At 48.0% G+C, this 22,790-nt stretch overlaps 1 protein-coding gene across 13 annotated transcripts in view; it reads left to right on the forward strand.

The window, feature by feature from the left end:
• The first annotated feature begins 11,850 nt into the window (after positions 1 to 11,850).
• MROH7 (maestro heat like repeat family member 7) overlaps positions 11,851 to 22,790 on the forward strand; it is a 69,514-nt gene continuing 58,574 nt past the window's right edge. For 2 of the 13 annotated variants that reach the window (XM_017869379.1, XM_017869380.1), the window contains exons 1-2: positions 11,865 to 12,076; positions 22,128 to 22,162. Coding sequence is in view for 5 of the 13 variants with exons in the window: in XM_017869387.1 (XP_017724876.1) it covers positions 22,153 to 22,162 (10 nt within the window). In the remaining 8 variants the exon portion in view is untranslated. Of the gene's footprint in view, positions 12,077 to 21,851; positions 21,921 to 22,127; positions 22,163 to 22,790 lie in introns of those variants that run through there. The other 11 variants (XM_017869383.1, XM_017869385.1, XM_017869384.1 and 8 more) reach the window with 9 other exon arrangements.

Here is a 22,790-nt window from a genome sequence, read left to right on the forward strand (position 1 = left end):
CTACTAAAATACAAAAAAAAAAAAACTAGCCGGGCGAGGTGGGGCGCCTGTAGTCCCAGCTACTCGGGAGGCTGAGGCAGGAGAATGGCGTGAACCCGGGAGGCGGAGCTTGCAGTGAGCTGAGATCTGGCCACTGCACTCCAGCCTGGGTGACAGCGCGAGACTCCGTCTCAAAAAAAAAAAAAAAAAACAAAAAAAAACAAAAAAGGGAAAGCTGGTCAGAGCTGTAAGTCAGAAGTGGGGATAAGGAGCGAGCGATGCGGGAAGCCACTTAGGATGGCATGGGGGGAGGCACCTACCTGGCCGCCGCAGGGTGATGGCAAGGACTATCGTGGCAATGACCACCACAGACACACAGGTAATGCCAGCAAACACCCACTTGACCTGATTCTTTGATAACTGCTCCCTGCAGACCATGGCAATGCTCTCTGGGGAATGCCCCCAACTCTGCACGGCCCAGAGTCCCCGAGGCTCCCTGCAGCTGGGATGCTGTGGAAGGCAGGAGCTCCCAGCAGCACCTAATTCTCCACCAGGTCTGGTCCACTCTGCAGCCCTGTAATATCTCTGACTGGAGATAACCCCTGAAGCCCCTCCTCCCTCCCCACTCCACTCCTCTTTCCCACACCCTCCCAGGATCTTAACAGGCTAACCAGAAAGTCTACCATCCCTAAAATGACCTTTGAGCACAGTAAGAGGCAGCAGAGAATGCTGAACCAAGCCCCGACCCCTGGCTGTCTGCCCCTGCTTGGGAATCAGGAGACCAATCCCAGCCCCTGTTGCTTTTCTGGAGTCCTGGAGCAAGTGTTTGCCCCTCTCTGGGCCTCATTTCCTTCTGTGTAAAAGGAGACACTAGACTGGGTGATCTCGAACATTCTGTTCTTTCCCTTTCTAACTCCAGGTTTTCTGCCCTGCCCTCAGGGAATCCTGCATTATCAGGCAAGGGTGGTGACAAAAACAGATTAGATCTGCATAAGGGGCAAAATCTTCCTTTCGTCTGAGATTATGGCTAATAGATTATCTACCTGGGATATAAATTGATAGTCCTGGCATGCTGGCATGGGTTACTGCAGGCCGGTTCTGGGGCAGCGAGTCCATGGGGAAGGGACTGAGTCACCACTTCATGCAGAGGGAGTTCTGGGGGCCCTGGTATGGGAAGTGAGTTAGAGGCTGTCCCTGTTCTGAGGACCCCAGAATTTAAATGAGTCCAAGAATCACCTGTAACGTGCACGGAGACTTCAGCGTCTACATGCTGGGGCTCACGGAGAGATCCGGACTGTGAGGCTGTGGTAGGCCACCCGAGGCAGAGCAGGGCACTTGGTGGCTTTGACTGTGTGTGTGAAAGGGTGTCTAGAATCATGCCCAGGTGGGCAGACATCAGGGACTGAGGGTGGAGGGCAGGTGGCAGGGACTGAGGGTGGAGGGCAGGGCGGGAGAGATTTTGGTCATGGGGCTTGTCGTGGATCATTCCTGAGTCAATTTTCCTGCCTCAGCCTCCCCAAGGAGGGAACTGGATATAGAGGCTGTGGGCTCAGGACTGAGATCAGGGCCAAAGACAAGGGCATGAACATCATTTTGTGGCCAAAGCAAAGAGAGAAAGGGATAGAGGCTGACTTCTGGGGACCACTGACAGGCGGACAGGTGGGGGAAGAGGCATCAGTGGAGGAGAGCGGACAGCAGAGGGTGGTGGGGGGTGCCAATGGAAAGGTCAAGAAGAAAGGAGTGGTTAGCCAGGCCGGGAAATGGAGCCCAATAAGGACAGCAAGGCCCCTGATGCTGGCCAGGACCATTTCCCTGGATCAGTAGGGAGGGCAGAGGTCAGACCACAGCCTGTTTAGAGGGGCCAGGAAAGACTAGAGAGGATGAAGGTATGGGAGGGAGAGGCCCTGGGATAAATTGAGGATGGGAGCAGGGGGACCTTGGTGCTCATGGGGTGCTATTCCACAGGATGTGGGGAAGGGTGGGCATGGTGAGTGGTGAGAGTCTGGGGGTGCTGGTTGGGAGGTGATGTGGTGAAGGGGGATAATGAGGGAGAGGTTTGGGACAGGCAGTTTCTGTTGGCTGGTTGAGGCATGTGTGGTATGCCTACAGGGATCCAAAGAGACCCAAGCTGTGGGCTGCTAGATGTACAGGACCCCACTGAAGACCCCCTCCCCACCACTGTACATCGGGAAATGTGAGGCTGTGATGGGCCACCCGAGGCAGAGCTGGCCCTGGAGCCCAAGCTCAATTCTTGGTTCTTGGAGCCTCTACAGAAAGGGAGATCTAGTCTCTCTGGGCTTCTGGTTCATTCTCCAAATCAACTCAACAAACTCAGCAGCTGCCAGGAGCCAGGCCCTGGTAGGGTATCAGGACTGCTGGCTGGAATGGAGCAGGGTCAGTGCTGTGGGGTCTTCTCAGGAGACAGTAAGGGGGCTGTAGACAAGCAGGAACATGTTTTGTGAGTCACCTTTCTTACGGGGGCTGCCTTCCCAGGCCACCCACTCCGGATTCCAGAATCCAGATGGTAATTGGGCCTCACCCAGATCCCTTCTGTAATAAGGCATGGAAGGGAGTGTTAACTGGAATATTATGACAGCCGCAAAAAGCTAACAGAATGACAGAGCTACATCTTGAGTAACAACCACATATGCTTTACTCTACAGTTAAAGTCTAGAGGAAATTTCTGTGTAAGAGCTGGCCATAAAAAAAAGAAAAAAGAAAAGGCCGGCAGGGTGGCTCACACCCATAATCCCAGCACTTTGGGAGGCTGAGGCGGGCGAATCACTTGAGGTCAGGAGTTCAAGACTAGCTTGGTCAATACAGTGAGACCCTGTTTCTACTAAAATACAAAAATTAGCTGGGCACAGTGGCACGAGCCTGTAATCCCAGCTACTCGGGAGGCTGATGCAGGAGAATCACTTGAACCTGGGAGGTGGAGGTTGCAATGAGCCGAGATTGCACCATTGACCTCCAGCCTGAGCGACAGAGTGAGACCCTGTTTCAAAAAAAAGAAAAGAAAAGAAAAGAAAAGAAAAGAAAAGAAAAGAAAAGAAAAGAAAAAAAGTCTAGAGGAACACCAAACCACCAGAATTATACAATGTGACTCCAGAGTTGTCCCCAAGCCCCATACTGATAAGTCTCACCTAGTCTGGCTTGCATTTTTTTCTGCTTTTATTAATAATATTATTTGTGATTTCCTACAAAGTGTCCCACATTTTAGTTTCATCCACGTGTCACACAACACTGCCAAATGACTCATGATCCATGGGAACATGTTGCAGGCAAAGAAATCAAGGCTTGGAGAGGTTGAGACTTGTCCCAAGTCACCTCAGTGTTAAGTTCAAATGCAGGTCAGGCTGACTGTGGGCCTATCTGCCTGATTTTATCCATCTACTTGTCCCTTCTTATTCACACCCATTTACAATGGGACAGTCACTTATTTTGGCAAGAATATTTAACAGCAATGCTGGACAAATCTGTTTTTGAAAGAAAAATCAAGAACTTAGTTCTTACAGTTCATGAGGGCACCCCCTGCACAAACCATCCTCATTTTGGAGCTGCTGCTTATTTAGTGTTCGTGACACATTTATGAGGGAGGCATTCTTTTTTTTTTTTTTTTTTGGCAGAGTCTCGCTCTGTTGGCCAGGCTGGAGTGCAGTGGCACAATCTTGGCTCACTGTGACCTCTGCCCCCTGGGTTCAAGCGATTTTCCTGCCTCAGTCTCCAAGTAGCTGGGATTACAGGCACGCACAACCATGCTCAGCTAACTTTTGTATTTTTTAGTAGACACGAGGTTTCACCATGTTGGCTAGGCCGGTCTCGAACTCCTGAGCTCAAATGATCCACGTGCCTCAGCCTCCCAAAGTGCTGGGATTACAGGCATGAGCCACCGTACCCAGCCAAGGAAGACATTTTTATGCCCCTTTTTCACAGAAGGGAGCCAGAGTCAGTTTGCAGCCGAAAGGGATGCCCGTGCCCCGTCATTCCTACTCCACAGGCCGTGTGTCACTTGTCGTCCCTGGGAAAGAAGCCGGGGAGCCGAGCTCTCAGGCGCGGAGCTTTGCCACCTCTCTTGGCTCCGAAGAGCTCTGCAGACTGTCTGGGAGGAAAGAGACTTCATCTGGCTCTGGTTTTTGGCAGGAGGAACAGCCCTGGAACAGACTCCAAGCTGCAAAGACTCCTCCATTGTCTGTGATACTTCTTGTTGGGTTATAAATCACTAAACAAGTTACTGAGCACACATTCTGTGCCAGGCACTGTGCTAGGCTCTGGAGATCCCTCCCATGGCATACTGTGGGAGAGAAGAAAGCAGGGGCTGTCAGGAGGCTCCAGCATTTCAGATGTGAAACAGCCATTTTATTAATAGAGTTGGTGCACATCAAAAACACAGAGCAGGCTTATAGCCTGTAAGGATGTCAGACATGGAAAGTGGCAGTGGGCCCAGATTGGGACATGCAGGATGGAGAAAACACAGGTTAGAAACCCCAAACTCCTGGGTGGGCCAGGAGGCTTTCAGAAGAGGCTTGGTTGGCCGGGCACGGTGGCTCAAGCCTGTAATCCCAGCACTTTGGGAGGCCGAGGCGGGCGGATCACGAGGTCAGGAGATCGAGACCATCCTGGCGAACACGGTGAAACCCCGTCTCTACTGAAAATACAAAAAAACTAGCCAGGCGAGGTGGCGGGCGCCTGTAGTCCCAGCTACTGGGGAGGCTGAGGCAGGAGAATGGCGTTAACCCGGGAGACGGAGCTTGCAGTGAGCCAAGATCCGGCCACTGCACTCCAGCCTGGGCGACAGAGCGAGACTCCGTCTCAAAAAAAAAAAAAAAAAAAAAAAAAAAAGAAGAGGCTTGGCTGACTCAGAGAACCATCAGGGACGGGGGCTAGGGAAGACCTTCCAGACAAAGGGTGCAGTGTATGTGGGAGAGGGCCCAGGTAGGAAATGGGGGGAAGCAGAGGGGGAGAGAGATGAGACTGGGGAGCCCTGGAGGGTTGGGTCACCCTGATGAAGAATTTGGCTTCAACCTGGAGGGGTGGGGGAGCCCTTACCCACGGAATAAGCAAGGAGCGCCACACTCAGCTTTGCATTTGGGAGGTGGCTGGAGGCTGCAGTTGAGAAATGGCTCCTGGAGGCCTGACTGCCTCTGCATCCAGGCTGTCCTGTTTAGCACTGCCCACCCCTGCACCCCTGAAGAGCCACGGGACTTCCCACACTGCATTGCTCAGAACAGCAAATGGCCGAGGGAAGTGTGTGCCTCAGGCTGTGTTATGTGGGTTACTCTGATACTCTCCCCACTTCCACACCGTGACATGTTCAGAGACTCTAACGTTTCAGATATGGAGCTGTCATTTTTAGGACTGGTGGCTCACACCTGTAATCCCAGCACTTTGGGAGGCTGAGGTGGGAGGACTGCTTGAGCCCAGGAGTTCGAGACCAGCCTGGGCAATGCAGGGGGATCTCATCTCTACAAAATAAAAAAATAAATTAGCAAGACGTGGTGGTGGTGCATGCCTATAGTCCCAGCTACCCAGGAGGTGGGAGGATGGTGCCACTGTACTCTATCCTGGGCAACAGAGCAAAACCCCATCTCTAAAAAAAAAAAAAAGAAAGAAACCCATTTGCCTATTTTGACACTGTCATGTTGTAGGAGAAAAAACAAATTCTTTTAAAAATTAATGACCACAAGCTGGCCCTCACACAGCTATTTGGTCCTAATTTGTACTGCTTAGGTGGTCTCAACACTCTAAATGGTGGAATTTTATTTAAAGTAGTTTCATGTTGGTGGTGTCCCAAGATAACTACTATAAGCAAAAACAAGTTTTCTCCAGAGGAACATAGAGGCTGGGCGCGGTGGCGCACACCTGTAATCCCAGCACTTGGGGAGGCTGAGGTGGGCAGATCACTCAAGGTCAGGCATTCGAGACCAGCCTGGGCAATATGACGAAACCCCATCTCTACTAAAAATACAAAATTACCGGGGTGTGGTGGCTCATGCCTGTGATCCCAGCTACTTGGGAGGCTGAGGGAAGAGAATCACTTGAACCCAGGAGGTAGAGGTTGCAATGAGCCAACATTGCACCCCTGCACTCCAGCCTGGGCAACAGAGCAAGACTGTCTCAAAAAAAAAAAAAAAAAAAAAAAAACATAGCTTAAATCCAGGCCTTAAGGAATTCTGAGACAAAGTTTCAGGGAAAATAAGTGGTTCCCAGTCAACAATCCCAAAAGTCATAAGAAAATAAGGCACCATGGGTGAAAACCAAGAGACAATGTAAACAGCAGAATCAGACCCACAATTTTGTTCAGAATACAAAATTATCAAAAGCAAAATAATATGGTTTTTTTGTTTTTTGTTTTTGAGATGGAGTCTCGCTCCATTGCCCAGGCTGGAGTGCAGTGGCGCGATCTCGGCTCATTGCAACCTCCACCTCCCAGGTTCAAGCAATTCTCCTGCCTCAGCCTCCTGAGTAACTGGGACTACAGACACATGCCACCATGTCCAAATAATTTTTTGTATTTTTAGTAGAGATGGAGTTTCATCATGTTAGCTAGGGTGGCCTCAATCTCCTGACCTCGTAATCCACCTGCCTCAGCCTCCCAAAGGACTGGGATTATAGGCGTGAACCCCCGTGCCCAGCCTGTTTTTTGATTTTTTTTTGCGACAGTGTCTTGCTCTGTCATCCAGGCTGGAGTGCAAGGATGCGATCATGGCTCATTGCAGCCTTGAACTCCTGGGCTCAAGCGATTCTCCTGCCACAGCCTCCCAAGTAGCTAGGACTAGAGCTGTGCACCACCATGCCTGGCTAATTTGTGTGTGTGTGGAGATAGGGTGTCACTATGTTGCCAGGCTGGTCTTGAACTCATGGACTCAATCCATCCTCCTGCCTAGGCCTCCCCAGAGGGGAGGGACTAAGGGGTGGGATTAAGGCATGAATTACCACACCCAGCCTGTTTAATATGTTTAAAGAAATAAAAAGCAAACCAGATGTGGTGGCTCACACCTATAATCCCAGAACTTTGGGAGGCTGAGGCTGGTGGATCATTTGAGTTTAGGAGTTTGAGACCAGCCTGGCCAACATGGTGAAACCCCTTCTCTACTAAAAATATGAAAATTATCCAGGCCTGGTGGCACAACTCTGTGATTTCAGCTACTCAGGAAGCTGAGGCACGAGAATTGCTTGAACATGGGAGGCGGAGGCTACAGTGAGCTGAGATCACGCCACTGCACCCCAGCCTGGGCAATAGAGTGAGACTCTGTCTCAAAACAAACAAACAAACAAACAGCTTTAGGCCAGGTGTGGTGGCTCATGCCTATAATTCCAGCACTTTGGGAGGCCAAGGAGGGCAGATCACCTGAGGTCAGGAGTTTGAGACCAGTCTGGCCAACATGGCGAAACTCCATCTCTCTCTACTAAAAATACAAAATTTAGCCAGGTATAGGGGTAGGTGCCTGTAATCACAGCCACTTGGGAGCCTGAGGCAGGAGAATTGGTTGAACCCAGGAGGCAGAGGTTGCAGTGAGCAGAGATCGTGCCACTGCATTCCAGCCTGGGCGAGAGAGCGAGACTCTACCTTAAAAAAAAAAAAAAAAAAGACAGAAGGCTTAGTGTGTAACTCATCAGAGTTACACAGGGCAGAGAAAGAATGGGAAAAAAGAAATTTCTAGAAAAGTTTTCAAAATTTCTGATCAATACCAATATTCCAAATAGGAAAAATACAAAAAAAAATCCATACCTATATGTGGCATAATACGATTGTAGAACACTAAAGTAAAAGATCTTATTTATTTTTTATTAAAATTTAAAAAAATTAAAACAGAATCAGGGTCTCTCCATGCTGCCCAGGCTGGTCTTGAACTCCTGGCTTCAAGCTATCCTCCCACCATGGCATCCTAAAACGCTAGGATTACAGGCATGAGCTGCTGCATCTGGCTCAAAGTAAAAGATCTTAGAAGCGGCCAGAAAAAATAGATTCAGGCTGGGCACGAATAGATTGATCACCAAAAAGGTGGCAGACTAACTTCTCGACAGAATCCACAGAAGCCAGAAGGCAGTGGAACATTAGCTTTGATGCACTAAAATAAAATACCACTCTAGACTGCTACATACAGTAAAAATGTTTCGAGAATGAGAATTATAATTTTTTGGCAAACAAAACTAAAGGAGTTTACTACTAAGAAACTCTTTTTTTTTGAGATAGCCTCGCTCTGTTGCCCAGGCTGGAGTGGGCTGCAGTGATGCAATCTTGGCTCACTGCAACCTCGGCCTCCCGGGTTCAAGCGATTCTTGTGTCTCAGCCTCCTAAGTAGCTGGGATTACAGGTGTGTGCCACCAGGCCTAGCTACTTTTTATATTTTTAGTAAAGATAGGGTTTCACCATGTTGGCCAGGCTGGTCTCAAACTCCTGACTTCAAGTGATTTGCCCACCTTGGCCTGCTAAAGTGGTGGGATTACAGGCGTGAGCCACCGTACCTAGCCAGTCCCTGTGTTTTTCTTTTGTTTTTGGAGGTAAGCGATCCTCCTGCCTTGGATCTCCCAAAGTGCTGGGATTACAGGTGTGAACCACTGTGCTCAGCCCATTTTTTATTTGTTTCTTGAAGGAGGGTAGCAGTATTAATTAATTTTGGACTTTGCTAACTAAAGTTTGGATGTTAAGAATAGATGTATACAGGCCAGATGCAGTGGTGCATGCTTGTAATTTTAGCACTTTGGGAGGCTGAGGCGGGAGGATTGCTTGGGCTCAAGAGTTTGAGACCAGCTTGTGCAACATGGTGAAACCTTGTCTCTACAAAAAAATTTTAAAAAATTAGCAGACATGATGGTGTGCACCTATAATCCCAGCTACTTGGGAGGCTGAGGTGGGAGGAGGTGGAGTTGAGGCTGCACTCCAACCTGGGCGACAGAGTGAGACCCTGTCTCAAAAGATAAATAAAAAAGAATAGACATGTAATATGTAATTTCCAAACAAATGGAAAAGGAAAGAAAGGAGTATGAGAAGAAAGGCAAATTTAATAATCCAAAACAAAGTGAGAAAAGAGAAAAACAAAATGAAAAAGGAGACATTCTGCTTGTAATAATGGCAGAATAGCTCCTAACAGATCAATTTTCATACTGGTAAAAATTATGAGCTCTGAACAAAACAAACAAACAAGCAAACAAAAAACCTCCTGAAGACTCTGGAAAGAGCGAAAACAGGGAGAACCTAAAAGGAAACCGACACTTACAAGAAAAGAAGAAATAGCTACTGGGTGCAAAATATATTTAAAATCTCACAAACATAATATTGAACCAAGGAAGTCGGAAGAAAATAGTTTGTGTTGTATAATTCCATTTATATGAAGTATGAAAACAGGCAAACCATATTAAAAGTCAGGATGGTGGTTCCCCGGACGAGGAGGAGGATAGTGATGGGAAGGGGGACATGAGGAGGATTTCTGGGGTCCTGGTAACGTTCTATTTCTGGATCTGGGTGCTGGTTTCAAGGGTGTGCTCACTCGGTGAAAATTCATGAAAATAGACATGACATATGCAATTTTTTGCTTCAGTACAAACCTAAAAATCGAAAGGGAACAGAGACAAGAGGGATAGGCAGGCAGGGCAGACTGTGAAGAGGCCTCAATGCCAGACTAAGGAGCTGGACGTGACCCTGGCAGCAGTGGAGGACACTGAAGGTGTTAAGAAGGGAAATGAGTTGTCAGGGAAGCTGCCTCTCTGCCTAATGTGGGTGGCTGGGAGAGGGGAACACCTGCCCCATGGGACATTATTTACAGGACTGGCCAGAATCTGGGCTTTCTTTCTTTGTTTGTTTTTTTTTTTTGAGACGAGTCTTCCTGCTCTGCCCGCCCAGGCTGGGTTAGGTGCAGCGTGGCCGGCTCTCAGCCCTCACTGCCAGCTGGCCGGCCTCCCGGCGTGACGCCATCTCTTCCGTGTCTCAGGCCTCCCCGAGTAGCTGGGACTACAGGGCGGCCCGCTCGTCGGCCGGCGCTCGCGTTTTGTGTATTTTTTAGTAGGGAGACCGGGCGGGTTTCACCGTATGTAGCCCAGGATGGGTTCGATCTCCTACCTCGCTGTCGATGCCGCCCGTCTCGGCTCCCCAAGTGCTGGGGATTACAGGCTTGAGCCACCCGCGCCTCCGCCACTGAATCTTTTCAATGACCTGAGCTAGGATGGAGGGTATGAGGTTGGAGGCAAAGAGCGGATTTGGAGGTAAAATTGGAAGGACTGGCTGGGCGCGGTGGCTCACGCCTGTAATCCCAGCACTTTGGGAGGCCAAGGCGGGCAGATCAAGAAGTCAGGAGATCAAGACCATCCTAGCTAACACAGTGAAACCCCGTCTCTGCTAAAAAAAAATACAAAAAAATTAGCCGGGCATGGTGGTGGGCTCCTGTAGTCCCAGCTACTCGGGAGCCTGAGGCAGGAGAATGGCGTGAACCCGGGAGGCGGAGCTTGCAGTGAGCCAAGATGGCGCCATTGTACTCCAGCCTGGGCAACAGAGCGAGACTTCATCTAGAAAAAAAAAATATATTGGAAGGACTTGGGAGTTTACATGCAGGAGGCCAGGGAAGAAGAGGGAGGTGTCAAAAACGATCCTTGGGAGAGGCTTGTCACTGGAGCTAAAGAGCGAGGGAGGGGACGCTGGAGGAAGAAGCAAGTTTGAGGGAAGAATTTGTTTTTTTTTTTTAAACAGGGTTTTGCTCTGTTGCCCAGGCTGTAGTGCAGTGGCACCATCATGACTCACAGCAGCCTCGATCTCTCAGGCGCTGGTGATTTCCCCCACCTCAACCTGCTAAGTAGCTGGGACTACAGGCGCATGCCACCATACCTGGTTGATTTTTTAAAAAATTTTTATTTTTACTAGAGATGAAGTCTCACTATGTTGCCCAGGCTGATCTTGAACTCCTGGGCTTGGGTGATCCTCCTGCCTCAGCCTCCCAAATTGCTGAAATTATCGGCATGAGCCACTGCACCCAGCCAAAGGAAGGATTTTTGCTGGGGAAGGAGCAAGTGGAGGAGGAATCCTCGGTGACACAAGGCCTCTGAAGCAGCAGAAGGAAACTGGGGGTACAGGAATCCTCCTGTTCAGATGTGGACAGCAGAGGAGAAGAGCAGAAAAGGTGAGATCCGAGGTGGACTGGAGGGAATTCAGGAGAGCCCATCAGCTGCTCGCTAATGAGAAGTGGCAGTCAAGTGTGGGGAGTGAGTCGGATGAAGCTGACTTCTAGGTAGCTTGTCTGAGAACAGGTTATGCAGTGTATCTAAGGACATCCTGACCTGGGGGAACAGGAAGACAGGAAGACTCCGTTATCATTTTGTAAATGGTGCCCAGTGAAGTTTCTATTAGTAAATTAGCTGAGCTATTGCTTATCATTAAAAAGATTTTCTTTAGAAAGATAGCCTTAGAGTCCTGCTTTTCTTATCAAAAGATCTAGGTGACACTGCTATGCCCCGGCCCGCCCTGCCCTCATTCCTGCCCTGCTCCACACACTCTTATCGGCACCTGGAACAGGAGCCAGGGTGGGGTAGGAAAAAGATCAAGGATTTGGGTGCACAAGGACAGGCAGGCATCCCAGCTCCTGACCTTGGGCCAATATTTTCTCACTATGGGTCTCAGTTGCCTCGTCACAGGCCACCTGATTTCAAAGCCCTTGTCACCCTGAAATAAACAGAGGTCCAAGGTCATAGGGCAAGGGGCTTTTATGGGAAGACTTGAATTCTGGATGAGAAACTCAGTGTTTATTAGCAGTGAAGTCCTTTCTGGGAGGCTGAAGAGGGTCTCAGGGCAGGTTGTTCTTTGAAAGGACCCCATCCCTTCTCCCAACTGTATAGGTGGCAGCAGGGGTCTCATTGGCTGAGGGACTTCTGGGTCATGGTGACCTCATAAAGCCCATAACACTGGCCTGGGCTGGGGAAGCCTAGGTAAGCTGAGGGGCGGCTCTAGGGAAGCCCTAGGGGTGGCGGCAGCCTCCACAGCCTCCGCAAGGGACTTACCACCTTCCCCCACTGGGTAAAAGCCCCTTGCTCTGGTTGTATTTCCACAGTTAGAACTTCATACCTTTGGCTTAGAGCTGAATTTTCTGTTACCATGCGGATGCTCCAGGTGGAGGTAACACATTGAACTCTACAAGAGCAGCTCAAGGCTCACAGAGAAAGTTTAGGCTCTCAGGTCCTGACAGTGTAGTGAGTTGGGGGGAGGGGAGGGGAAGGGAGTGAAAAGATGCAGGGAGGGAATGCCATAGATCTGGGGAAAGAAGAGGCTTGGAGCCTGGAAACCAAACTATGTCTTTTTTCCAAGCCTCACCAGCCTGCCCTCACCCAGAGGGAGGAAGGGATGGTGGGGATGAACATTTATTGAGGGCTTTCTGTGGGCCAGGTCCTGTGATCATCACTTTATGTGGGCTATCCCACCTGGAATATTAAGATAGAGGCTTAGAGTGGTGAGGGCATCTGTCCAGGTTCACACAGCTGGTGAGAGAGAAGGTTTTGAATTCAGGTCTGCCTGACTCCAAAGCCTTGGATTTTGGCATTATAGCTGGGTATCAGGAAAGTTGCCTTGTTTTCACTGAACTTGTCCTTTAGGATAGGGACCTAAAAGTGGCAGAGGGAATGGGGAATAAGAAACAGGAAGACACGGTTCCACTGAGTGATTCACGTCTTGGGAATCTCTGTGGTATTATAGGGAAAACTGTGGGTTGAAGGAACCTGGATTTGAATCCAGCCTCTACCACTTGCTTGGGACTTAGTAGAAATCAATTTATTTTATTTTTTGAGACAGAGTCTCTCTTTGTCACCCAGACTGTAGTGCAGTGACATGAACACAGCTCACTGTAGCCTTAACCTCCCTGGCTCAAGTGACCCTCCCACCTCAGCCTCCCGAGTAGCTGGGACTACAGGTGCACACACCATGCCTGGCTAATTTTTGTATTTTTTGTAGTGATGGGATTTTGCCACATTGTTCAGGCTGGCCTTGAACTCCTGAGCTTAAGCAATCCTCTTGCCTCAGCTTCCCAAAATGCTGGGATTACAGGTGTGAGCCATTTTGCCCGGCCAGAAATGATTTTAGATCCCTGCACAGTCTGAATCAACATGCCAGCAAATGAGATAATGATATCTCTCTTGAAGAGTTGTCATTCATTCATTCATTCATTCATTCATTCATTCATCCTTCCCTCACTCCCTGAATGTTTTCTGAAGCTTCCCTGTGTGCCACGTGCTATGTGCTAGGAAAATAGGGGTAACAAGATAGCCAGACACTCACCAAACTCATTTTCAGAGTAGACGCATATAAGTAAACAGACTGATCCTCTGATACAGAGTGATCACATGAGGAGGGTGCCTCACCCACATTTGGGGATTCCAGGAAGACTTCCTGGAGGAAGGGACATCTAATCTAAGCTGGTGTCTAGACTAGATGTTAGCTAGAGGGAGCAATTGAAGTTTAGGTGAGTAGTCTTGGGGAAGTTTATAGGAAGAGGAAAGAGTATTTGCAAAGGTCCCAAGGCAAGATGGAGGCCAAAACATTGAGGATCCTGGGAGAAGTTGAGAGTGGTTCAAACATGTGGTGCAAGGCCAGGGAAAGGAATGAATGTAGCTGGAGGGATGGAGGGGCTAGGCCTGTGGGCTGAGGACTCTGACAGAAGAAACACAGATATCAGACTTCAGATTAGGGTGTCTTCACTCCTGGCCTGTCCACCAGTCATGCAAAAGTCACTTAGGAGAGGCGGGGTAGGGGAAAGCTTGATGAAAGGGTGATTCCTGGATCCCTTCAGAACTACAAAGCAGAGTCTCTGAGAGTGAGGCTTGGGAATCTATCTTTTTAAAAATATAAGCTACACTCACACCCCACCATTTGAGAACCTACAAGAAATCACAGAGGGGTTACAAGAGGGGAATGTCTTAGTTAGACTTATATGCATTTTTATTTCATCTGAGAATGTCTTTATTTCCGTTTCATTACTCAAGGATAATTTTGCCTAAAATAGAATGTGTGGTTGAGAGTTCTTTTCTTTCGACTGTTGAAAAATGTGTGCCACTTCCTTTTGGCCTCGATAGTTTCAGATGAGAAATCTGCTGTCATTCAAATTGGTGTTTCCCTATAGGTAAGGCTCTCAGGTTGCTTTTAATGTATATATTTTTAAAGTCTTTATTCTTCAGAAGTTTAATCATGATGTGTTTTGGCATGGATTCCTTTAGATTTATCCCATTTGAAGTTTCAGCAGTTTTCTGAATCTGTATATTTATGTTTTTCACTAAATTTGGGGGAGTTTTCAGCCATGACTTGCTCGTAATGCTTTTTCAGCACTCTTTCTTTTCTCCTTCTGGAACTCTGATGATATAAACAGTATTTTCTTATTGTTCCTGAGGTTCTGTGGTTTTTTTTTGGGGGGGGGAGATCTATTTTCTCTTTGTTGTTTAGACCTTCCTTCCTTCCTTCCTTCCTTACTTCCTTCCTTCCTTCCCTCCCTCCCTCTCTCTTTCTTTCTCTCTCTCTCTTTCCTTCTTTCCTTCTCTCCTTCTCTTTCTTTCTCTTTCCTCTTCTTTCCCTTCTTTCCTTCCTTCCCTCCCTCCCTCCCTCGTTTCTTTCTTTCTTTCTTTCTTTCTTTCTTTCTTTCTTTCTTTCTTTCTTTCTTTCTTTCTTTCTTTCTTTCTTTCTTCTTTCTCTCTTTCTTTTCTTTCTTTCTTTCTTTCTTGTCTTGCTCTGTCACCAAATCTGGAGTGCAGTGGCATGATTTTGGCTTACTGCACCCTCTGCCTCCTGAGTTCAAGCGATTCTCCAGCCTCAGCCTCCTGAGTAGCTGGGATTACAGGTGCCCCCACCATACCTGGATAATTTTTGTATTTTTAGTAGAGATGGGGTTTCACCATGCTGGCCAGGCTGGTCTCAAGCTCCTAACCTCAGGTGATCTGCCTGACTCAGCCTCCCAAAGTGCTGGGATTACATGCATGAGCCACTGTGCCTAGCCTATTTTTCTTTCTTCTTTTATCTTTTAATGTTAAAAAAAAAAAAAATAGAGATGAGGTCCCACTATGTTGCCCAGGCTGGTCTAGAACTTCTGGGCTCAAGTGATCCTTGGCCTCCCAAAGTGCTGGGATTATAGGCATCAGCCACCATGTCCAGCCAAATAACTTTCTTTTTTTTGAGATGGAGTCACACTCTGTCACCCAGGCTGGTGGCTGGAGTACAGTGGTACAATCTCAGCTCAATGCAACCTTTGCCTCCCAGATTCAAGCAATTCTCATGCCTCAGCCTCCCTAGTAGCTGGGACTACAGGCACCTGTCACCATACCTGGCTAATTTTAAAATTTTTAGTAGAGACGGGGGTTTCACCCTGTTGGCCAAGCTGGTCTTGAACTCCTGGCTTCAAAATATCTGCCTGCTTCAGGCTCCCAAAGTGTTGAGATTACGGGCGTGAGCCACCATGCCCAGCCAAAGCATTTTTACGATGACTGCTTTGAAATCCTTGTCAAAAATTTCAACATCTGATTCATCTCAGTGTTAATGTTGGTTGGTTGTCTTAAGATGAGATTTTCCTAGTTTTGGTATGAGTGATTTTACTGCATCTTTGACATCTCAGGTATTACAATAATATATATTTTTTTCTTTTTTCTGAGACAAAGTCTTGCTCTGTCACCCAAACTGGAGTGCAGTGGTAGTAGTGCAATCTTGGCTCACTGCAACCTCCACCTCCCAGGTTCAAGTGATTCTCCTGCCTCAGCCTCCTGAGTAGCCGGGATTACAGGTATGCACCACCATGTCCCGCTAATTTTTTGCATTTTTAGTAGAGACGGGGTTTCACCATGTTGGCCAGGCTTGTCTTGAACTCCTGACCTCAAGTGGTCTGCCTGCCTTGGCTTCCCAAAGTGCTGGGATTACAGGTGTGAGTCACCGTGTTAAGGTTTAGCTTGTAGGTTCTGGCCTACTTTTGTGGACTGTAGCTCCAGTGATTTTTCTTTTTTCTTTTCTTTTCTCTTCTCTTCTCTACTCTTCTCTTTTCTTTTTTTGAGACAAGTTCTCTCTCTGTTGCCCAGGCTGGAGTGCAACAGCAAAATCTTGGCTCACTGCAGCTTTGCCTCCTGGGCTCAAGCAATTCTCCTGCCTCAGCCTCCCAAGTAAGCTGGGACTCCAGGCGCACACCACCGCACCTGGATAATTTTTGTATTTTCTGTAGGGATGGGGTTTTGCTGTGTTGCCCAGGCTGGTCTTGACCTCCCAAGCTCAAATGATCCACCTGCCTCCGCTTCCCAAAGTTCTGGGATACAGGCATGAGTCACCGCATGCAGCCAAAATCTATTTTAAAGTAGAGAAGTTCTTGGCACTGTTCCGTACTCTGACAGTCCTGGCACAGGCCTGGTCTCCAGTGATATTTATGAGTCCTCGTTTGCTTCATTTTTATGGTAGTGCTGGGGCTCCTGTTTATTCCTGCTGGTGCTGTCTGCAGAGGTAGAAGGCACTTCCCTGGGCCACTTGTTATCACTGGAGCGGGTGGGGGAGGCCAGAAGATGTCGGGTCTGGTAAAATGTCTGATGCTGGGCGGAGGGCCCAGAGATCCAGGGTTCTGCTGACATTGCCACTGCGGGTTGGATTGGTCTGTCACTGCTCCAGGTATGGAGAAGGGATTGAGGCTCCCTACTGGGAGACCCTCTCTGTTGGGCTTCTTCTTTCCTGGTCTTTTGGCTGGAGAGAGCAGGTTTTTCTTCTACTTTTGAGTATGTGTTTGTGCTGTCAGTAGATCTGTGTGGCAGGCTTCTTCGGGTTATGTGAGTGATAAAACGAAAGCTCCAGGGAACTCACCATAGTGTCAGCCTTCAAGTCCTGAGATGCCTAGTCAGTCACTGCCTTCTTTCCAGCCGTCAGAGTCCTTTTATGGTTATCTGTTGAACTGTTTCCAGAGTATTTAGTTATTTTTAGAAGGGAAGAACAGAGAAAAGTGAATTGACAACCTGTCTATTACATGCATTAAAAAACATTGTGGTATAATGCACCCACCGTAAAGCTGACCATTAGTGGCAATTAGTGTGTTCATAAGGTTGCGCAACCATCATTACTATCAGACATTGCTCTGGTCCAGAAGGAAACCCTATACCCATTAAACAGTCGCTTCCCATTCCCTGCTTTCCCCTTCCCCTGGCAACCTCTCTCTGTCCTGCTTTAATCCACTGTCTCTGTAGATTTGACTATTCTGGATATTTTAGATAAGTGGAGTCTATAATATGTGGTCTTTTGTGATCAGCTACTTTCACCTAGCATAATGTTTTCAAAGTTTATCCATGTTTAGCATGCATGAGTACTTCGTTCTTTTTAGTGGCTGAATAATCCACTGTATGGACATACCATATATTGTTTATCCATTAATCAGTATGTGGCTATTTGGGCTGTTTCCACCTTTGGCTCTCATAAGCCCTAGCACCCGGCTGGCAGTGTCTTTTGAAGCAAAAAAGTTTTAAATATTGCTGATGTTCAATTTATCTATATTTTTCTTTTGTTGCTTTTGCTTTTGGTGTCATGTCTAAGAAACCATTGCCAAATCCAAGATCATGAAGGTTTACTCCTATGTGTTCTTCCAAGAGTTTTATAGTTTTAGCTCTTCTATGTAGGTCTTTAATGCATTTTGAGTTAATTTTTGTATAGAATGTGGGATAGGAGGCTAGGTGCAGTGGCTCTTGCCTGTAATCCCAGCACTTTGTGGAGGCTGAGGCAGGAGGATCACTTGAGTCCAGGAGTTTGAGATCAGCTTGGTCAACATGGTGAAACCCCGTCTCTACTTAAAAAAAAAAGGCCAGGCGTGGTGGTTCATGCCTGTAATCCCAGCACCTTGGCAGGCCAAGGCGGGTGGATGACCTGAGGTCAGGAGTTCGAGACCAACCTGACCAATATGATGAAACCCTGTCGCTTCTAAAAATACAAAAATTAGCCAGGCCTGGTGGCATGCACCTGTAATCCCAGCTACTCAGGAGGCTGAGACAGGAGAATCACTTGAACCTGGGAGGCGGAGGTTGTAGGGAGCCGAGATTGTGCCGTTGCACTCCAGCCTGGGCAACAAGGGCGAAACCCTGTATTAAAAAAAAAAAATTAGCTGGGTTTGGTGGTAGGCCCCTGTAGGCCCAGTTACTTGAGAGGCTGAGGCAGGAGAATCGCTTGAACCTGGGAGGCGGAGTTTGCAGGGAGCCGAGATTGCGCCATTGCACTCCAGCCTGGGCGACAGGGTAAGACTTCATCTCAAAAAAAAAAAAAGAGAATGTGGGTTAGGAGTTCAGCTTTATTCTTTTGCATGTCAATATCCAGCTGTTCCACTGCCATTTGTTGAAAAGACTATTCTTTTTAAATATATAATTTATTTAATTATTTTATTATTATTGTTTTTGAGATAGAGTCTCATTATGTTGCCCAGGCTGGTCCAGGCTGGTCTTGAACTCCTGGGCTCAAGTGATCTTCCCACTTCGGCCTCCCAAAGTGCTGAGATTATAGACATGAGCCGCCTACTGAAGAGACTATTCTTTTCCCTATTAAGGGAGGAGTTATCACCCTTGTCAAAAATCATTTGACCGTATATGCATGGATTTATTTCTGGACTTGCAATTCTATCCCGTTAGTCTATATATTTATCCTTATGTCAGTACCACACTGTTGCATGCAATTTTATTTATTTATTTATTTATTTATTTATTTGAGATGGAATTTCGCTCCTGTTGCCCAGACTGGAGTGCAATGGCACAATCTCGGCTCACTGCAACCTCCGCCTCCCAGCTTCAAGCAACTCTCCTCCCTTAGCCTCCCAAGTAGCTGGGATTAAAGATGTGTGCTGCCATGCCTGGCTAATTTTTTGTATTTTAGTAAAGACAGGGTTTCGCCATGTTGGCCAGGCTAGTCTCGAACCCCTGACCTCAGGTGATCCACCCAGCTTGGCCTCCCAGAGTGCTGGGATTACAGGTGTGAGCCACCGTGCCTGGTCTGCATTCAGTTTTAAAGGAGATTTCTATGGCTTACTTTGGAAAATGGTTTGTTGGAAGTTGGCCTAGATACAGGGACCCCTGTTGAGTAAGCAATTCCAAGATCCAGCCCCAAAACAATGGGAACTGGAATAGGGTCTGGTAGTGGTGATGAAGAAATGGGGAGAGATTTCAGAGCTGTTCTGGAGCCAGAATGAGCAGAACTTGGCCAACATTGGGTGCGGCAAGTGAGAAAGAGAGCACTCAAGGAGGATGTTGTTTCCGAAGGCTTGGATGATAGATGGTGCCAGGTCCTTGCAATGGAGGAGAATAGAAGAGTCCTATTTGGGGGAAAAATGGAGAGTCTGTTTTGGATGCTCTGGGTCTGAGGTGTCCCAATCTCAGGTGTTCTGTGTGTGCACACGTGTGTGTGTGTATAGGTACTTGTACAAGTGCCTAATACATTCCAGACCCTTACATTTGATAACAGTGTGTTCTCAATGATGAACTGGACAATCTATTGATAGTTCCACCCCTGAAGACTCTAGCAACCCTTGTCCAGGGCCTGAAAGGGTTAATTGAGGTGGAGAAGGGAGGATGGCAATTGGTCAATGATTCTCTCTGTCTTAGACAACACTAGCTGTTTTATGGCTGTGCTCTGCCCTTTCCATTTGGGGCCCCAGGATTGTAGGGCAAAGGCCAATAGGCAGTTTGTGGCTGTCAGCAGGAAGTAGTGAGCTCCTTTAGCTCCTGTAGATCCCATCCAAGTCCCTCAACAGCCATGGCTTCTCCTAATGCACAGTGTCCGTTTGGTAGAGGGCAAGCCATGGGCTACCCCAGTCACTGCCAGGCAGCTCTGAAGCCTTACCTGTCTGTTGCAGGAGGGAGGAGGAGGATTGAGGGCAGGGCAGCTGGGGTTGAGGTCTGTGGCCTTCTGCCCAGTGACCTGGTATTGTGCATCTGCTGGGTTGCTGGGGTAGAGATGAAGTCTTTTTTCCTCAGCCCAAACAAGTTAGGTCTTTGAAGATCTTACTCACTGCCTCGTAGGCTGCAATAGCCATATTTTCCAGGTTAAAAATGCCTCCCTTTGGTAACTGTGGTCCGCGTGTGTGCATGTGGCACGTTTACATATGGGCGGGAGAGATCATTAAGGGAAGATTCATGCTCCTCAAGTAAAAAGAGACAAAATTATGGACATGAAATTAAGTACAGGGCTTTGGAAAGGGACTGTGAAATCAAGGAACAATCAGAGTTTACATTCAGGGTAAAATTGCCTCTGATGCTGATGGTACGTGAGCATTTCTTGCTTCCAAGGCAGATGCAAAGCTATGCAGGAACTGCTTGCTTGGAATGAAGGCAACTTCCACAGGGTTCTGAGTGCCTTATTCCTCTCTGCCCACAGTGTCTGGCAGAGAGGACTAAAACAAGTAGCTACCATTTAGGTAAGGGCTTTGGTGGGCCATGTACTCCATGCCAGGCACTGTAACTACAATCACCCCTGTGGAAGGCTTTCCAGATGGGGAGGACAAGGACCAGAGGGGAAAAGTCTCTTGCCCAAGGTCACCCAGACTAGCAGAGGTTGAGCTGGGCTTTAAACTCAGGACTACATGAATACAAATCTATGGTCTTTCCAAAGCCACGCTATAAAGATACACAGCAAAATTTGTGGAGTGAGTAAATGATTCACTGAACGAGTTAGCACATGAATGAATGATAAATGAAGAAATGATGAAATGAGTTAGTGAAAGAATACATCATCAAATGAAGAAGAGTCTCCCCTCACCACCCATTGCCCTTCTCCTATTTCCTCCTCTCCCTCCCTTTGGCCTTCCTCTTCCCTCTCCTCTTTACTGCCTCTTGTCTTCTCCCTTATCCCTCTCTTGTCTTCTCTTACCTCTCCTTTCTTCCTTCTTCTCTTTCCTCTTGCGTTTCTCTCTCCTCCCTTCCTTCCTTGTTCCTCTGTTGTCTCCCTACTTTCCTTACCACTGTTTAGTATTTCTCCCTATGCACGTTCATCGCCATCCCGCTTTTTTTTTGAGTCAAGGTGTCACTTTGTCACTCAGGCTGGAATGCAGTGGTGCGATCACAGCTCATTGTAGCCTCAACCTCCTGGGCTCAAGTGATCCTCCCACCTCAGCCTCCTGAGTAGCTGAGACAGCAGGCACCTGCCACCACACCCGGTTAATTTTTGTATATTTTTTTGTAGAGACAGAGTCTCATTATGTTGTCCAGGCTGGTCTCAAAACTCCTGGACTCAAACAATCCTCCTGCCTCGGCCTTCCAAAGTCCTGGGATTATAGGCATGAGCCCCTGCACCCAGTTGCACTCCCTGTTTCTTGCATTTTTTTTTCTCTTCCCCAGCTGTCTCGTCTCCCTGGCCCTTCCCCCACCACCACTGTGTGGTTCTGTCCTCACCCCTTGCCAAAAGAAATTAAAAACAAAACAAAAACTACAAAGAAGAGAGAAAAATAATGAAATAACACAAACGGGCATTGGACATTTACTGGTGTCAGGTGCTATACTAGACATTAGAAATTGGCAGAGAACAAGGCAGATGCAGTTTCTGCATCAGTGGACCTCATCGGCTAGTGGGGAAGCCAGATACTGTGAGCCAAGAGATGGGAAGGAACAAGGTGGCCTGAGAACTTTCAGGTGGCCCCCACCTGTCTAGGGGATCTGGAAGGCTCTTAGCATTTGAGCTGAAACCTGAAAGGGTGAAGCAGCAGGCATTAGCTGGGGAAGGGGAGTGGAGATGGATGCCCAGCCTACGGAAGACCCAGACCTAACTGGGAGAGCCTTCCTCTTTGGAGGAAGTCAAAGGAACCCTGCAAGGGTGGAATGGAAAAGGAAAGGGACATATGGAGGGGCAAAAAGGGTGAAAAGGGGACTGGGACCAGATACAGAAGGGCCTTTTGGGTCTGCTAACAACTGGAGGACTCTATCCTAAAGATAACGGGAAGCCATGGAGGGGTTTACCAGGGGATGGCTTAGAGATGGTGCTGGCTGCCCGGAGGGCCAGTGGGGTGAGTGGCCTTCCTCTCTTTGACCTTCACTTATGTATAAATATTTAACTTACTCTGTGTGTGTGTGTGTGTGTGTGTGTGTGTGTGTGTGTGTGTGTGTAGTGGGGAGCTTGTTAACAGATGTGCATGCCTGGCCTGTGGACTGTGCAGTAAGTGTTGATAAAGGCACTCTTCCCTGACTTGATTTCCTTCTGCATCTCCTCCCAGGGGCCCACTCCTGCTTAAAAACACCATGCATGCAGGTGAGCTGTCCCTATGATTCCCACAGGGAGGGTGGCCCCAGATTGAGGGTGGGGGTGGTGGGAGGACTGGGGAGTTCATCCAGCAGTTAGATTGCTGCATTGAGGCAGGTGTTTGACAGCTGCCCCATGGTCTCCTCCACATAGCCCGCTTCACCCAGAACAGGCAAACTGTTAAGGCTATAGGCAGCTTTGCCGGGGTTGCTCTGAGAACCTAGTGCCATGGGTACTGGCAGAGTAGTTCTAGCAACTTACGAGTTTGTCTCTGGCTTGGAGCACCCCAATCTTGCAAGGCTCAGGGCTCCTTGTTGGTGCACTTAGGTTACCCTGTCGCATGTGGCCAGCTGGAAGTGGGGTAACTCATAACGAGGCTCTTCCTTCCCTTTTTCTGTCTTAAAGTAGAAGAGATTCCTCATTTGGCTGTGTGTAAGCTTCCAATTGTGTAACTGGCACTGGGCTAGGAGCTGGGGTTGCCCCAGGGGCCAAGGTATACACAGTTTTTGTCATTGCAAAGTTCATCTCTAGCAAGAGCTAGACCACTAAATGAGTCACTGGAATGAAATGTGCTGAGTATTTTGCTAGAAGTAGGATTAAGCAAAGGATAATGAGAATTACCCCCATGCAATTTCAC

The sequence above is a fragment of the Rhinopithecus bieti genome, unplaced genomic scaffold, assembly GCF_001698545.2.
Source record: "Rhinopithecus bieti isolate Rb0 unplaced genomic scaffold, ASM169854v2 scaffold_4916, whole genome shotgun sequence".
Taxonomy (NCBI): Eukaryota; Metazoa; Chordata; class Mammalia; order Primates; family Cercopithecidae; genus Rhinopithecus; species Rhinopithecus bieti.